The 18,491-nt window shown below is 35.9% G+C and overlaps 1 protein-coding gene across 1 annotated transcript in view; it reads left to right on the forward strand.

Moving 5' to 3' along the window:
* CNKSR2 (connector enhancer of kinase suppressor of Ras 2) overlaps positions 1-18,491 on the forward strand; it is a 157,514-nt gene that overhangs the window by 124,994 nt on the left and 14,029 nt on the right. Inside the window, 3 exon segments of the mRNA XM_072428264.1 lie at positions 985-1,052; positions 2,206-2,306; positions 6,969-7,494. Of these exon segments, the coding sequence (XP_072284365.1) occupies positions 985-1,052; positions 2,206-2,306; positions 6,969-7,494 (695 nt within the window).

Raw genomic sequence — 18,491 nt, forward strand, 5'->3', positions numbered from 1 at the left:
ACAATTGAAAATAATATAAATTATAATGTTGCTAGTTATCTGGCCCTTTAAGAAAATTACCAAAACTGCTCAGGTTTAGGCAGGAACCTTACATTACTTTTCCTGGAAGGTGGTAGTGGCAAGCTATGACATCACCGAGAAATGTCAAAGTAGAGAATGACCGTTAGCCTTAACAGCATCGATTTTAAAACTGATCCTTGTTCATCGCCCTATTTTATTTATGTGCATCAGAAGGATAAAAAAAATGAAACCTTTCCTATTGGTGTTGAAGATTTCCCTCTCCTTTGTGACTTCACCTTTGGTCCCATTACTTTTATGGGCTACCTCACAGACCAATACCTATGTGCATAAAGAAGGATCAGACAGGTAAGCTTCAACACCATTAGAATATGCTAGAGGTCTGCCCAAATATAATAGTAAGGACTAAAGATGAATGAGCAAATTTTTTTTTTTACAATCTCACGGCGAATCGGGCCTTTCTGGCACTCATGTGCCTCCAATCAGCTGTGACCTCAGGTTCCCACGCTCCCTGGGATGTACTTCTCAATGAAAAGTACAGCCCAGGGAGTGTGGGAACCTGCACTTCAATGGAATTGGAATTCGCGAAATCCTTTCACCAAAAATTTTGTGGACCCAACAGAAGTTCGGGGAAATTTTCGTGAGGATTTCAGAGGCATTCTCGCTCATCCCTAGTGAGGACTGCAGGCTGCTAGGTGTTGGGAATAATACTTTTAGGGTTTATTTTGTAGGTTTTAGAAAAATGTACATATTGGATCCTTTTCATGCCACTTATAATTTATTTTAGGATTTTTATGTTTACTTTGTTTTTGTATGAAAGTAAACAAAATGCTTTTATAGTTTTATGAAACAAGTTTTCATTTGTAAAAAAAAAATGAACCTTTGAAAATGTAAAACAATCTTTTTTTAAATTTATGTAACTTTATATTTGCATTTTCTTTTTTTGTATTTGTTTGTCTCCTACAGGTGGATTAGTAGAATTAACTCAGCAGCTTCTGGTTATGCAGAGAGAGAGCGGCTTAAACAAGATCAAGGTAGCCAAAAATATTTAGGAGGATCCATTAATGAAAAATTTCAATTTTTTTTGTTTTGTTTTATAGCAGATAATGTGTATTAGCCTTAATAGAATAAAATGCATGTTTTAATTACACATTGCAAATAAAGGTTGTAATATTTAACAACTTAAATGACTCAAACTAACCCACATTTTAGGGACAAAACAGACATTTTCATTCTTAATTTTTAGTTTTTTGTTATCAAAAAGCACAGTCCTCTAAAACTGAATTCAGTTTTTCATTTTAGACAGAGAAATCCACCTAAAATGAAAAGTCCACTGACCTGCTATAGATATTAAATAAGGGTATCACCCTTTGTGTTGTATTTTTTTTAAATTTTTATTAAATATTGAAGTAGGAGATGTAAATCAATACCTACCCACAGTGGGAGAATAAGATGTTATTGGTGTCAGAGGTAAAAATTCTGGGGTAGATCGTTTGCCTTTCCCAAGAGATCTATAGGTGGTATATACTATCCTACCCATAGTTCGCATTGCAACAGCATTGCTAAGACCAAGGTATTGAGGTGTAAAGATCATTACTGTAAATTAGTTGGGGGAGCTCTGTGTTAGTATAAAGTAAATACACCGAAGTAATTTGCACACGGTAAAAGATTATTGCCGATAATCTTCAAGTCCACTTCATCACTTTTTATCTTGCATGTTCCTAAAAGTTTAGTTATTCTGAATAATATATTTAGGATAGGTATCAGAAATTGGTCACATTCAGCTGGACTTGTTCAATGATGTTGAAAATGTTTAACCACTTAAACAAATGGCTACCTCAGCTGTTTTTCAGAACAAAGTCTATTTAAAGTGAGTAACTGATTTTTTACTATTTCAGTAAATTAGAAAAGTCACAGTTAAACTTTGTTTACAATGAAAGTCAATGACCAACTAAATGCAGTAGACTTGCTAAATGTATTTCCAGTTAAGATATTACATAAATCTGAAAATGTTTGGTAGAATTTGAGCTTTAATAATACATTGCATAAAGTGTGCTCTGTTCAACAATGCTCAAAATGAAACTAGGTGACTAAAGAACAAATGGTTCTTTTCCCACTTGATTTAAACACAATTGTTTAATGTTTGTCATAGTAATGAATAAAGCTTCCATGTGTACTATTTTATAGACTACTGGAGTGAAAGTGATCAAGAAGAGGCAGAAACACCATCAACACCGAAACAAGACAGTCCACCTCCGCCTTATGACACATATCCAAGACCAGCTCCTGTAAGTACCTTGAGGATCCATACTTTAAAGATAAAAAGATAGATTTAATATTCCACTCCTGAAGAAGTGGATTTATCCACAAAATGTGACGAGGACACTCACGTATGACGTAGATGAGTGATACAGAAAGTTGGTATTGTAATTTATTTGGTATTTTAAACATTTTTGTATAAAAGTTGTTTTTAATTTTTACAAAATGGCTTAAAGTGGAGTAAATCAATTGAAAAAGATTATGAAAATGAATTAATAAATCTGTATGTGCCCTAAAACTCCCATTTATCTCAAGAATTTTTAAAAAAAGATAGATTCAATATTTATTTACTAAATGCAGGTATTCAAGCTGTTACCCAGTAATTGCAGCTGAGCCATTGATTAGTCAAGTTGGTGAGAGGGCAGTGAAGAATTGAGTGGACAAGGAGGCTCTGCTTCTGCATATTTTAGTGTTAATTTAACAGTCTTTAAAGCTTAGGAAACAGGATAAAGGAGAAACACAAAACCATATCTAATTTCAAAATTAAAAAAAAAATGTATCTATTGGTATGACTCCAATATGGTGAGACCCTGCCTGTTGTGAAATTTGACCAAAACTAGACCCTTAATAAAAAACAATTTAGTTCCGAAAGGGTAACAGAAGAATGAAAAATGGTTGAAACTAGACCTACACTTTTACTTGATTTTTGTGTAAAATATGTAAAATATATTTTTAAATCCTTTCCATTGACCTTTTTTTTTTAGCTGTATAGTTCTTAAATTCTGATTTTAAAATGACAACAAATCATACATCATAGGTCAAATCAAAGTATGATTCTAAAAGATAAAATACTCTTTTATCCTTTCTATATACTTAGGGTCACTTACAACCTGTTTTTAGTTTTTTAAATGCATATTAAATGCATAAGTACCACATTCATTTGTTTATTGCATTGAGTTTTTTTACTTTGTCAGAATCCTCCATGTAAACAAAATAAAACAAAAATAATCAATTTCACTAAATTATAAAATGCTGTGGTGAAAATGATGACCTTTGTGTTGCTTAGGGTCAGTTTCGACCCGGTTATAATATAAGATTATATAACAATATTTAGTGCCAAACTTGAAATCCTACACACACTAAAATGACCCCTGGGATCACAAGGTTAGCTGTGACTAGAGTAAGTGACATCAAGACATGTTTTGAATTGTTCATGCCATTGTCACTAAAAAAAAAGTGATTTCTTTGACAAACCTTGAAGGAAGTCCATGGGGACATGTGGAATGACATTGATGATAGATGCCTGGATGCTTATATTGGTGTTCTTCTTACTGGAGTATACAGATCCTGTAATAAGGCCACTCATAGTCTCTGGGATGCGTCATCAGGCAGAACAATTTTCCGGTGAACAATGTCACTTCCAACCTTTCGAATGATATCAAGAGTCCTCAGATTTGACAACAGAGATAGTAGAGCAAAAGCTGACAAGTTTGCTCCCATCAGGGATGTCTGTAAGAGATGGGTACAGCTCCTTCCACTGATGATTCACCCTGGATCCCAGGTGACAGTAGATGAACATTTTGTCCCTTTCCGTGGCCCCTTCCGGTAATACATGCCCAGTAAGCCAGGCAAATACGCAATAAAATTCTGGCCAGCCTGTGATGCAAAAACAAGCTATGCGTGGAATCTACAGATTTACACAGGCAAACCTGCAAGTGGCATCCTAGAGAAAAACCAAGAAAAACTTGTAGTTCTCGATATGACTACTGGAGTGCGGGGTCACAAAAGCACATGTGATTTTTTTACCAGCTATGAAACTTAACCATGGCAGGCACAATGAGAAAAAATAAACCCGAGCTGCCAACCGAAATGTTGCAGGTGAAAGGCCACTTTCTTCAAAATTTGCATTTACAGACACCACCACTGTTTCATATTGTCCAAAAAGAAACCGGAGTGTGATACTTATGTCCACTTTTCACTGTGTCATCAAGAACTGACAAAAAGCCCATACTTATCCTGGATTCCAAATAAAAACAAAGGAGAAGTGGACAAGCTGACTGCCACCTACACTTGTCAGCGAATGACCAGGAGATGGCCAATAGTTGTGTTTTATAACATCTTGTGTATGTGTGTCTGCGTACAATCTACATTTTGTAATATTACTTCTTCTGCTTTTCTATTTTTGAAAGAAAAAAAAAATGTTTTTGGCTTTTTGTTGAAGTAAATATAGATGGGTCACAATTGACCCGTAACACCATAGATGTTACTCTAGTTAATAATATTAACATAAAAAGAAATAAAAAACAAATATTTAAGAGAAGTATTTTAATACCCCTCAGTAATAGTCTGGTAACATAACAACCTTTTTTTTTTTCTTATATAATTCTCGAGGTTCATTTTCTTTGCTATCAAAGAAAGGCCAAGGGGTTAACACCAAAAATAATAAAATCAATCTTTTCATGGATAAGGAAGCCTAACAAGCTAACCAAGAGTTAAGAAACAAATTGGATGAAAAATAATTCCTTTGAAGGTATTTTATGGCTGATTTAAGACACGGGTCAAAACCAACCAGTTAACATCATGGATAGTAACAATAAACTGACACAGAGATGTCATCTAAACCTACTTGCCGTTAAATCTAAATACATTTCCTGACATTATTCTATTTTTAAGGGAAACAATGAACTTAAAGGAATGAATCTAATAAAGTGCTTCTTGTATTGCAGCTAGAGCATCCTGGGATCTCCAAGACCCAGGGAGCTCAGTTATGGAAATCCCAACTTCTTTAGCGATAAGCTGGGGCTCTTCGAGAAATCACATAGCAATTTAAGGTTATGTGATATCAAGTGTTGATTCCTGCTTTACAATTCAGCTGTTAGGTACACTAGTTTATTTTAGTTTCATTGCCTCAAACATGTTGATTAGAAACTGAAAATATTTATTTTAGTGTTGTTATCTATGTTCCAGGCAGCCAACTTTCATAGTACTTGACATGTTCCAGTCATTTGGAATGTATTTATTGAACAGTATTAGAATTGATAAAGTGTAGCAATAGCCAGAAATTTTAATCTTATTGATGGTTTAGAACATTTGTATAGTGCTTCTTTCTTTCCAGTGTTTCCAACAATTTTATCACTCTTTTGGTGACTGTAACTTTAGTAAACTGCCCTCTGGACTTTAAAAATTGCCTCCAGAGGTCTTCTCTCCAGTGATGCAACATTTAGAATCTCCCTTGCCAAACTAATTTTTGGAAGTCAATGTTCTTATTTTGGATTTGGCAATATTTCACTTTATCCCATCATTTTACAGCAACTTTACAAGGACAACAGTCAATAAAAAAAAATATCGGTTATCTGCTGTACAATTATTTAATAGACTGAGTTCTATTTATTTTAATGATTTTTAACTTTAGGATAAATGTCATCCTGTATCATGTTGATGCCTTGAACCAGTAGCAATCAAAGGATTTTGTATAAATGGAGCCCTTTATTATAACCTGTGTTTCTGCAGTCAGCAGGTGTTTCTGACCTTTAGTATAGCATGCATAAGAATGGTGTTGATTTTACCCATACTAGGGGTAAGCCATTTATGCTTTTCGTCCATAGAAAAAATAATTACATTAATAAGGAATAATCATTTTTAAACTAACACTAACTTTAAATTCCAGGTTATTAGTGAGTCCCTACCCAATCGCATGAACCCTAGGAGCTTAGAATAAGGGGTAGCACATCCCTCCCTTCTGGTCCATCACAATGAGTTGTACAGAAGCTGATTGCTTTTTTTCCCTCACTACAATAAAAACTTCTATTTAAATCAAACCCATTTACTGTAGGCCACACCTGTTGATCACTGCTGTACTCTTCTATCCTTTAGTATCATAGTCTGACACTGATGGTTAGTTATATGCATTGTGTTTATTATTTGTCCAGTTGTTTTAGGTTATTCTTTTAGGTTGATTCTTATGTTTTAGCATTTTGGAGGGGGGGGGGGGCTTTTAAATAAACCTGCAGTATGAAGATTTGGGCATTAAGGCATCAGTGAATGCTGTGATCCTGAGGCTGTTGCCAGATTGATATATAGCAGTGTCACTTTTCCTGAAATGTTCAGGGGAGGCAGGAGTTTATTTCTAAGAAAACTAATATAATCCATAATGTTTATTGAAACTTTAATCACAGGCTTTATTACCCTTCCAGATAGATTTGTTAGGAGTAACTTGTAAACATGCATTTTTCTTCCCTGATCTGCATGTGTCCTAAAATTTGTCATATGCCCTCAGACTACTCCATATTACTTTTTGTTAAATTAAGGGGAAAATTATAAATTAACTCAATGTATATGTAAATCCAGTTGTTTAAATCAAAGTTAATATGTTATTGTAAATTCAAAGTAGTTTTTAAAAAATTGACATTTGCATCTTTAATAAAAACAGTACCCATTCCAGGTATGCAGTAAAAGTGATCCCAACTCCCAACTGTGCTCCTGCATTGTCACTAGTTAAAGTTATGTGAATGATGACTACAAACTGCCTTTCAAGTGCAAGCAGACAGAAGTAAATTAAAACAGGCTAGAGGAGATTAGAACTGATATACACATAAAAACAAATATTTAATTGAAATAAACTACAATTGTTTGATACACTGTGCTTCAGTAATTTAGGACTTGATTTAAAATCTACCAATTTTTCCCTGCAGATGACATGTGCCAGTCCGTTTGTGGAGGAAAAACACAGGTTATCTTCCACTGAAACCTCCCAGTCTCAATCATCCCATGAAGAATATCGTCAAGAAGTTTCAGGCAGCACCACAGATTCTCCAGTGAGGAAAACAGCAAGCCAGCGGAGATCTTGGCAGGATTTAATTGAGACCCCATTAACCAGCTCAGGACTTCATTACCTTCAGACACTTCCTCTAGAGGACTCTGTGTTCACTGACCCTGGGGCAGCCTCACCGGATCACAGGCGGCAATCTACACTTCCTGCTCCAAAATGCCACCAACAAGACCACTATGGTCCATTTCCTTTGGTTGAGGGCAACAGATTACAAGTACTTAGTGGCAGCGGAGCAAAGCCTCGCAGTTTTACACTTCCCAGAGATGCTGGCTTAAGTCATTGTGCTCCACTTTCCCCAGTCAGTATATTGGAACCAACAGAACCACCCCAGAGACAAGAGGTACATAAAGAAGAGCCTTTCGAAGAGTCAGAAAGACCACCTGAAGCAAGTAAGTATTCACGTCTCTAAAATGAAATGGATACAATTCACAGATAAGATTATTGATACATCTTAATACAAACCTATACATGCAAAATGTACCTGTTTAGAGTTGGGTTTTATATTATGGATATTATTTTAGTGGACCTTGGTCTAAAATGGTCTAAAGCGTGCATTTTATTGTTGGACATCACAAGGGCCAACTAACATTTTACCACGTAACTGATCACTGACATCACACAGCTCTATAGTTATTCATTGCTAAATATAGAGAGTTCATTCTTTTATCAAATATCATGTATAGAACCTAAACCAAATTTAGTAGGAAATGTATTTATATCCTGGCCTACCTGTATGAATACAAGATATTTGGAAAAAATAGTTCAATCCACATTTCTAATTCCGTGCACATTTATGGAATCATCTAGGTGATATTAGCAGCCTTTCTTTACAGTATTTACATTTACATTGCATTTTACTTTCATGTCATGATTTCCCCTTTGTAAGAAACCTAATTGATCTGTTCATACAGAGGAACTGAAAAACTCACTGTAGGACAGAAAATACACAAAGAAAAAAGTAGGCTGCTGTGGTTTGTTCACTGCCTGCAAATACTACAGTGCTGACCACCTTGAACTTTAATACCTTTTAAGCAAATGACCTACAACGGTAATTCAGACCAGGAAAGTCAGAGTGAAGTATTTGTCCAATGTCTGTGCAGGCATCGGGTCAACATGACAGCCTGGCAGCTAGAATAGTATCCAGTATATATTTCTACTAGTATTGGTTTCCATTAAAGTAGATAATAGTATATAAATTCCTTTATTTTCACTTATCTTTTTTTATATTTTATCCACATTCATTTGCAGTCCAAGCTTTCCAACAACAGAGATGGGGCTGGGACAAACTATGATATTGCCAAAGGATGTTTGAGTAACAGTAACTGTTTTATTCTTAAAGAGACTCCTATATAGTGCAAAGAAACAAAAACTTTTACTAGCCCACCACATTCCTCACTGCCACAGAATGAACCCTGTATAGGCACATACTTGTGTTGGAGCTTACAGAGGGCTCATGACATGTTACCATTCCCCCATACTGATGTTTGGGTCTGGTGATTAACCTCTTGATGTATTGCATCATGGGAGGAAACCTCATGTTTGCCTTGGCACAAATAAATACTACCAGGGGTCTTATCCATGTTATAGTCTATCCCACACAAAAAAGGATTTGACTTTACCAACACTTTAATTATTATTTAAACTATGCAAATATGTGATAACTGATGTAAGCACTCAGTGAGAGTGTTATTTTATCTAAACCTCTTACACTGGGCCTGGGTTTTTAAAGCTCTTTAAGGCTGGAGAAGATACACTTTCATCAGTAAAGCTGGGTGATCCAGGAAACCTGGAATGGATTTCTTTAAAGGCATTTTCTGTTTGCTAGCAAATGTTTTGAATCCTGGACCAGATCCATTCCAGGTTTGCTGGATCACCCAGCTTCAAGCAGGAAAGTGTATCCTTCAAGCCTTAGGGAGCTTTAGGAAATAAGGCCCACCTTTTTTCTGTACAAGCTGGATTGCTTGATAATGTTGTGAAAAATATAGATATGGGTATGGGAAATAAAAGTGATTCAACTAGTGTTATATAAAAATTTTTGTAATACTAAATTACAATTATCACATTTTTTCTATCCAAACCATACACAACACACAAATCTAAATTTCCTTGCATGTGTGACCTTGCTGTCTCTGAACACATTGGATAACATACAACTCTTGTTTGATGTTTTTTATGTGCATTATATGTGCATTTAATACCTAAAATTTCTTACTTTGTTCTGTTCTTTTTGTTGATCAATGTATTCATCCCACATGACTCAATGTACAGCTGCTTGATATTGCTTAATACAATACCCAGTGATATAGCAATAGGTAGTGTGATTCTGGTTTATGTTATAATGAAAGCATTTGTTTGGAATCTGATTTGAATCTAACTCAGAGTATTTATTGAATTTGTAATGTCTATAATTGAATGGTATGAGATTCTAATGAACAATACAACCTCAGAGTCCATTGTGAAGTTTTCTGTCCGTTAAAAGATAAGCATTGTTCATTTATAAAATTGGCATATAGATTGTTGTTTGTTTGTTTGTTTATTTCATGTGAGGATATTATCCATCTTCCATATGTTTTGGGGCCCTTCTGTTTCTGAACTATCAATAGATTTCATTTGGCTTAATTTATAACAGAAGCAGTTCTACCTGTTTTATTTAAGAAAATAAGTGTGTACAGGCCTATGATAGAAGAGTGTGCATGCATGTGAATATGGTGACAAGGATTAGGCTGTAGGCATTTTTTAGGATGTTCCAAGGGTGAACCTGTTTTGGGCTATCCAAATGGAATTGAGCAGCAAGCATGTTAAACCTTGATCCATATACATATAGCACTAAGAAAGGCAGAAATTCTCCACTATTTCTTTTTTGACCGGGAATTAAATAGAGTGTTTGGTATCCAGGTGAAGAGTTGATGGCACTGTGAAGCCTGCTGTTTATCTTTATTTCTGAATCTATTATCTACAGAAAGCAATTAGCAGTAGTATAAAATGAGGTTCAACATTTTTTTTGTGCACAGGGCCCTATTATTACGCATTTGTTGGACAGTTGTTCAGTTACTAACTAGGGGGTGATTATGATCTACCTTGTTCTTCAGTGTTTGTCAGTCAGCACAGGTTGATCTGTTGGTATCTGTACTATGCCGCACTCTCATGTGTGATAGACACGTATACCCGTATCTCATGTGAGTCAGCGTGCTTCTGTGAGGAACCGCATCCTGATAAAATTAGAATGGGATTAGGAATATGGGTATATTTTGCATGTCATATTACCAGCAATATTCTGTTAATAGTTTACTTAAGCAATTGTCAATCCAACAGATGTAATGGCACAGTCCCAGAACAGGGTCACAGACAACAATATTAACATGGAGAAGAAAATAAGGACCAAAGGGAAAGTTTAATGATTACAAATAGCGGACAAGTTTTAGGGGTTGAATGGTGCCCTCTTCATCAGGGCTTAAGAATATTAATATCCTGGTGCTTGATGTTAGGTGTATTTTTTATGCATTTTGAGAAGCCCCATGTTACTTTTGCTCCATGCTATTAGCCAGCAGATAGCCATATAGGACATTCTTGTTTCTTTGCAAATATTTACATAATTTTTATGTGATTTTATGTGAATTAAAATATTTTGAGAATTCATGATGTCTGGTTTTCCAACTTCATACTCAGCAATAAGGTGTTTTTAGGGTGATTTTTAACGGCTACATTACTTATAACTTAAAAATGAAATATTTGACAGCAATATATATTTTGTATTGATCATGGCAGATGATTTGACCTCCAAGCTGTTGATAGACACCTTACTTCTGGCATTTCTAGAAAGATGAAAGGAAATAGTGGGTGTTCTAACCTGTCATGTTCTCTTGGCTGCTAAAAGATGCTGAAACTATCAATGATATGTAATCACAAGGATGCCTTTTATTTTGGGTCTTGTGTCAGAACATCCTTACTGCTGGACATATCATTCTTGTTCACACTGCTCACGTTGCAGTAAAATATCAATTTTCAGGTATGTATACTGCAAACTGATAACTACCTTCCCCATTTCTGGATATTGGTGATGTACTTTTTAAATCTTTAACATGTATCACAAGCCTTAATCCTGTACTGGGCTTACCCAGTAGGGCTCATTTTTATGAAAACAATTTCAAATTTGTAAACAGCATAAAAGTAGACTCACAAATGTTGAAAAGATTTATATCAAAGAGTAAATGTTGTGGGCATTTTCACTGTGGTCAGAAAATATTTTGCTATCCTCTAATGCTTTTAAGATCTGAGTGGTTGTAGGTTTAATATAATGCATCTGTGTGGTGCATGTGTCTAGAATGCTTTTTTTTCATTTAGTAACTTCTTATCACTCTTCCAAGCATTAGTGCTACACAATAGTTGTCCATTGGTGTTGGTTCTCACAATGCCAGGCTATGACTTTCATCTCAATGAAAACAATGCACTACCCATGTTACTAATATCTTATTATAGGGTAATGCATTATATTCATTCATTATGTACATTATGTTCAGCAAGTCCATTGACTCATAGGGTAAGATTTATTAAAGGATGCCAAAACTGGGGAAAAAAGACTATCATCGGTCATCCAGCAAACCTAAAATGTATCTGTTCCATGATTGGAAACATTTGCCAAATAATAGCAAATAATTTTAGGAAATCCATTGCAGGTTTGTTGGATCACCCAGGTTCTATCATGATAGCCAATTCTCTCAAGTCTTTGAGAACGTTAATAAATCGGGCCCATAGATTTATCTGAAGCATTAGTTAAATGCAACCCTTGCATAAGCAATGTCTACATGTATAATGAGCAAATTTCTCAAAGATTGTGATTGCCAATTATACTTTTTTTCATTTATTTGAATTTTAAAAAATACATTTCTGCATTTCTTATGTAAATATTCTACAAAGTTTCAGACTCATTTATGTTCTTGAATTTGGGACAGAAGAGATTTTATCCCGCGCATCCCCAAATTAATTTTTTGAATGTCTTCCCGGCCGCATTAGTGTGAAGATTAGTTTCGCCTAGCATGCTTTCCTGAGTTGGAACTATTGAAGCTCATTGATGTATGATTGTCTTGCTGTGCACCAGTAGACTGAAGTAATTAGACATGGCAGGTCAGCTGTCACATTAGAAAAGGAGCACTTTTATGATTGTTTTATTTTTGTACACCTAGTGTGACGTCGGAAATTGTTCCTCAGTAACAAGATGTGCTACTTGTAGTTTCCTGGAATATATATTGTATTTTTAAAATTAAACTCTGCTGGTTAAATCGTTTGGGCATGTTCTGGTTAAATAACTTTTTTTCTCAGCTTGCGGATGTAATTCATAACAACTATTTATATCTATGTATATATTTTAACACAATAACAGTGTGGGGGTTCTAGGCACCTTCTCTGCTTCTCTGTTACAACCGTTCCTAATAGATCTTTAAAGTCATGTAGATATAATCTAAAATCCCAACTGTACAAATTAGGGCTTTATTTGACCAACAGTGGGACTTAGAAGTAGAGGAAACCTGTGGTAAGTGTGTAGAGCAGGTCACTAACACTAGAAAATTGTTAAATACCAGCTTTTAAGCAGATGTGACAAAATAATTTCCTGTACATAACACTGTACCCCAATAATAATTTCAAACTTACAATTAGAATGCCAGTTTGACCTTTTCTCAGCTTATCCCTGCCCATACTACTCTCTCACACAGTGGGAACTGAAATAATAGATTTTAGGACCATTTTGTATTTGTTTTGATTTTTTTTTCAAGTATTATTATAAAATATATACTTTGGAAATAAACATTTTATGCAGGGGGGTGCACCCTTTAAACTAAGAGCATAGTCCGTTCATAAAGAGAAAACACAATAGAAATGTTCTGCTTTTAGACTCTCTGAAATGGAAACAATATATGATCTGTATAAACAGAGCAGACCGGGAGTGCTGATGAATCATTGCAAACTTTGCAAGCTTTAGTTAGTTGTGTCATGTCTACTGAGAAACAGACATTTCTGGGAGTATAAAACTCCTGTGTCCTTCACAGTGCTCAGCAGTTCCTCCCACGACTTCCATATCCACAAGTTAAATCAATGATGTAGGGATCACCAATATGAACCACTAAGTACTCCAAGGTACACATGTGAATGACACCACTAGAAATGTTATTCTTACAGAAGATTTTGGGGTGTAGTTTCTCAATAGGATAACACTGGCAGGAGGAGGTGTATGTGTTTTACAATCTTTGCTGGTAAAAGGTTTCTTTGGCATTGTACTGATTAGAGATATGGTTCTCCAACTGCTTCTCAGCCATGTAACTTGAAATTATTGGTGGGTTATGACCTGCTGTAAATTTCATTGCTACCTTTCTAGCAGGGAAGATAAATACAAAGACCTGATTCTAAATTGGCAGCTAACATAACCCCCCAGAAAGTGGCCCTGTAAATTGGATTTTTGATCCCATGATCACTTTAATAGTCACTGGGCTTCTAAGTGAAAAAAAAAAAAAAAATTCAATACTTTCCATTTATTCCTTTTACGGTTCCAAAAGATAACCCTGTTATTATTCAATGTCAAGTGCACGTGTTACAAAACTGTACGAACAAAACATCAGATAGTAGAAATTTCTGCACATTGTATACCCTTGATAGGGAAAAGAGTTGAGTATATTATGATAACTAGAGAACACTGGCATCAATACCTGCTCCTAAATGGGCTTGCAGTGGAACACAGTTATTCTATGAGTGTTTTTTTTTTTTTTTTTTTTTTTTGCCTTCCTCTGTACCATCTATGATTTATAGGGTTTATATCTGGGATATATTTATTTCCCTAGTGTTGAACTTGATGGACTTATGTCTTTTTTTTTCAACCTAACCTACTATATATAGTTGCTATTCCATTGCAGTTCCCCTTGGCCACTGGTTGTTAGTAGTGGTACCATCTACGTTTACTAACATGGAATCATAGCATATGTCCTTGCATATATCATAAGTCTGTATTGAACCACATTTGGATGAGTTTACCCACTGCAAAAATGATTAAATATAAAGGCAAAACATAACTGCTTCACACATAAAAAAGCTGCCAGCAATAAATCCTAAATTAAATTTAGCGATGAGGCCAATAAAATCCCTAAGCCGGTGACTTGTTTCATTTATCTCTACTGCAAGGTATTTCCACAATATCCGAAGCATAGCGCCAGAGCATTTGCGATCTCGGCTTAAAACCACTGGACCCCTGATATAATGGATATGCACTGTACAGAGATATAGTTGATCTACTTTCTCATTGCTCGTACTTTTGTGCTTTTTCTAGCATACATATTAGGTCACCTTTATAAATAAAATAAGTTCTATTTATATATGACATTGCTTTTGACACATTCATTATTCCTGGTATGTCTTTTGATCTCCAGGGAAATAATGAAAAGATATTGCTGCAGATAAAGGTATTGCACATGCTTGAGAGAGGCAGCTCAGATCATTATATTTCTCAGTAAGGGAACAACAGTTTTTTTTTTTTAATGTTTGCTGCAGGTTTAACTAAAGAAACACAACCTCATAACCCTAATAAAATGATACTATTCAGAGCTAATAGTAAAATATGGTATTTAGTATTTACCAATAGATGGGAACCACAGATGGATATGATTTCATTTGCTGGAGCGCTGAGTATCTTAAACATTTGCTATGCTTTTTTTTGAAATTTATAGGCGTTTTTTTTTTATCCCATTTTGCATCTCAATTTTTTAGCCACTCCCTGTCTAAATGCACAGTTATGGCTCTGCACCAAATTTCTGATAGGACCTTGTGTGTCTGAATGGCTGCTTTTGATTTCCACCTGGAGTAGAATGTGACATATAACTCTATAACAGGAAGTGCCTGAACATGGTATGGTATTAACACTGCCAGTAGTAGTGAAGACCAAATGTCACAAGTTACACGCTTGCATCGTCGTGCTGTCATATAGCATATGTGATCTCCTTTCATATTCAAGTACACATGGAGGCTTCCTGTGTTATCTTAAATTTGAATGGTTTTAAAATTTAAGCCCAGAATAATATACCTTGCCTGCAACTTGGGCTTCATCCATTGTTGCAGCACCTATCTTCAGAGGGCTAGCGCAGCATCAGAATCATTCTACATTTACACTTCATGTACAGGATTTGTTTTAGATGGAAATAAATGAAAATTTCACTGCCAGGGGACAACAGAAGGAAAGCTAAAAATCCAATCTTGACCCGTCTTAATGAAAGTAGGAAGCATCCTTTTCCTTGACATTAGTAAAGAACCATGGGATAAAATTCTGCAATTTCTTTGGAATGGAGAAAGCGGTTTAGTGTAATGATGTTCTAAAATCTAAAGTCTTTTTATTTCTGATAAGTTTATGCCAAGTTTATGCCCTGGTTAGTCCATAGCCCTATTGGGAACAGACAACCTTTATGGATAATACAAACACATTCCTGTGATTTTGTATTGCAGTATGTGCTTTTTCAGTATATTCTAACCATAAAGAAATCAGACATTTCCTTCCATGCTTCAATGATGTCGCAGTTTAGTTAGCTGATTTTTCTATATCATTAGAGATGACATTACAGTCCTTACGGGTTATTTGATGTCATTATTATTATTATATCTTATTTCTTTTCTTCCTTCTGTGTGCTAGACATCAAGTACAGACTATTAATCTTGCACTTCTCTAATGACATGTAAATTTGCATTATATTTTTATGTCACTCCCAGACAGTTGTCACCATGGTAACACGTCATGTATCTTTGGAATAGCCGATCAGCCGCAGGCTTTACATTTCATTTCAGCAGATGCATTTTACTTTTGCTCATGTAGAATTCCTGCACTGAACTATGTGGTGTTTTCCTTCCTCAGCAGTGATTTCCCTATCTCCTAGGAAACATGTTCCAGCTCTTCACTTCTTATCACAGACTGCTGTACACAGTGCCTATTATAGGGAGGTGTCTCCTGTACCAAAAGAAAATGTAAGGTTCCCTACTTAAAGGTAACTCACTATATCATAGGTAAATCACTATAGCATATTTAATGTACAGCGCTGCATAATATGATGGCGCTAAATAAACCCTGTTTATTAATAATAAAGTACAGCATCTGAGATGAACCTGGGGTTGGTACACATTATATGCTACCTAAAGCAACATCACTCTGAACAATTTCCATTTTTAAAACAGAACTTTAAAGTGGAACTAAACTAAAAATCACAATTACCATTAATCTGTAGACCTGTCTATCCATCCAGTGGTTTCCTTGATCGGGTCCTACATCGTCCCAATATCCTCCTTCAGCTCAGCGTGGGGGAAGCTCAGGGTGTTTCCCCCGACTTCTTCTTTCTTCATACGTCATCCGATCATGTACTGCGCAGGCGTGAGATTGGGTGACATAGATGGGGAAATAAAAAAAGAGTGCCGATCTCACTGCGCATGCATGAAATTGGCATTTTTTTGTTCCATTAAAAGAAAAAAGCCTCCTTCTGAGCAGTCAGGAGCCTCCCTTGATGTGTGACGTAGGTATCCCGAGAGGCTCTGCGCACCCATTCAAAAAAAAACAAACGTGAAGCGCCTCCCCCTGTCTTTATCACTTTGGCAGTAATGACAGAATGGGAGCTCAAAGCTTTCTGGGATACCTTTTTCACACAACCCAGGAGGCTTCTGGCTGCTCCTTCTGTGCAAACCCAATGTCAGGCATGAGTAGAAGGGGCTTTTTTTTTCTACACATTCATGAGTTGGGGATCCTTTTGTTGCTCATTTCACCCAATCTCAAGACGCCAGAAGAAGGGAAAAGACAGAGGAAGATTGCGACACCTGTCGCTTCCTCCACATCATGGACATAGGTGGATTCCAGGACAGCGTGGTACCCAAACGAGGACCACGCCTGAGTAATCCGGTCTCTGCAGAGGTAAAGGTGAGTGTAAGTAAATAAGTAAAAAATAAGTAAAAGTTGTTCCCCATTTTAATAAACATTTGAAGATAAAAATAATTGATTTATGGTATTTAAAAGGACCATAATAGGTCCTATTATTAGGATCTGTCACAATGATGCCTAAAGCTGCATACACACTTCCAATTTTTATCGTTGGAAATGAACGATGAACGATCGATTGGGCAAAAATCGTTCGTAAAAAAAGTAACCAACGACGCCGACGAACGAGGATAGTCGTTGGAAATGAACGACCGGACCGGCGGATCAGATTGGACGACGATCGTTGACCATCTATCGTGTGTACGGACGTTCATTGATCCTCCATGGTCTGAGCATGCGCGGTGAACGAACGTTCGCTCACTTCCTGTGGTGCACGTCACTTCCTGTATCGTTCAAACGATCGCATCTATCGTGTGTACAATATCTGCGAACGATGGAGTCGTTATCTGTATGTACAGGATCGGTGCTATACGATCGTTCGTTTACCAACGATAATAATTGGAAGTGTGTACGTAGCTTAATAGGATCTGGCACAATGAAATTTCATTTTTCTAATTGTGTCATTAATACCTCTTTTTAGCACTATAGTCTACAAAATATTTTATCAGGCCATAAATACGCCAGCCACAATGGAAGCAATTTTGGCCCCCATGGTTACTACCCAAAAAAAAAAAAAAAAAAAAAATGTCATTCAAGCCAAGTTATAGCCCCTCCACAATAATACAAACAATCAAGCTATAAAAAATTACCTGGTATTTGTTGGTATGGCTACTGTCAACAACCTCCATAAGAACACATTAAGTCTTTTTGACCTAATGTACTGTAGGATGCTACGAGATGCGGATATGTGTGTAGATGATGATGAGGTTTGAACAATTTGGTAGCTGTACTTGGTGCAGCTGTGTCTGTATTTGTTACCTATATTTCAATGCACAAATATTTTGTGCATTTCTTGCATGTTAGTAGCATTTTACTTGTTCTAACTAGAATTAAAACTGGATTTATGCGGATTTGCACTTCTATGCAGTTTCTATACATTCAATTCTGTATGCATCAATGATTATCACTGTGGAGCAGTGGATGCAACTAATGTCTAAGAAGGAGGATTACTTCTTTAATAAAATATATTGAGATTTGACTTAACTTTATTATAGTTGGGGTCCACTTTTTCTTTCAGTTTTAATCCATTGAGGCACAAATTGCTTTTATTGTTTCACTTGCACAGACTTGAGAGTGTTTATCAATAAATCTGGCAAAAATGTAGCTTGTGTGGCATTGTTTCCTATGTTATATTAGAGACAAGGAAACACCAGAAAGATGTTACTCTACCATCCCATATTATGTTACAGCATTTTGATGGGTGTGCTAGAAAAGAGTTTAACACCCCTTTACCTCTTACTTCCTGTCTTCCTAAAGACCTAGGAGGACTAAAAATGCCAGATC

This window comes from Pyxicephalus adspersus, chromosome 1, assembly GCF_032062135.1.
Source record: "Pyxicephalus adspersus chromosome 1, UCB_Pads_2.0, whole genome shotgun sequence".
Classification (NCBI taxonomy): Eukaryota; Metazoa; Chordata; class Amphibia; order Anura; family Pyxicephalidae; genus Pyxicephalus; species Pyxicephalus adspersus.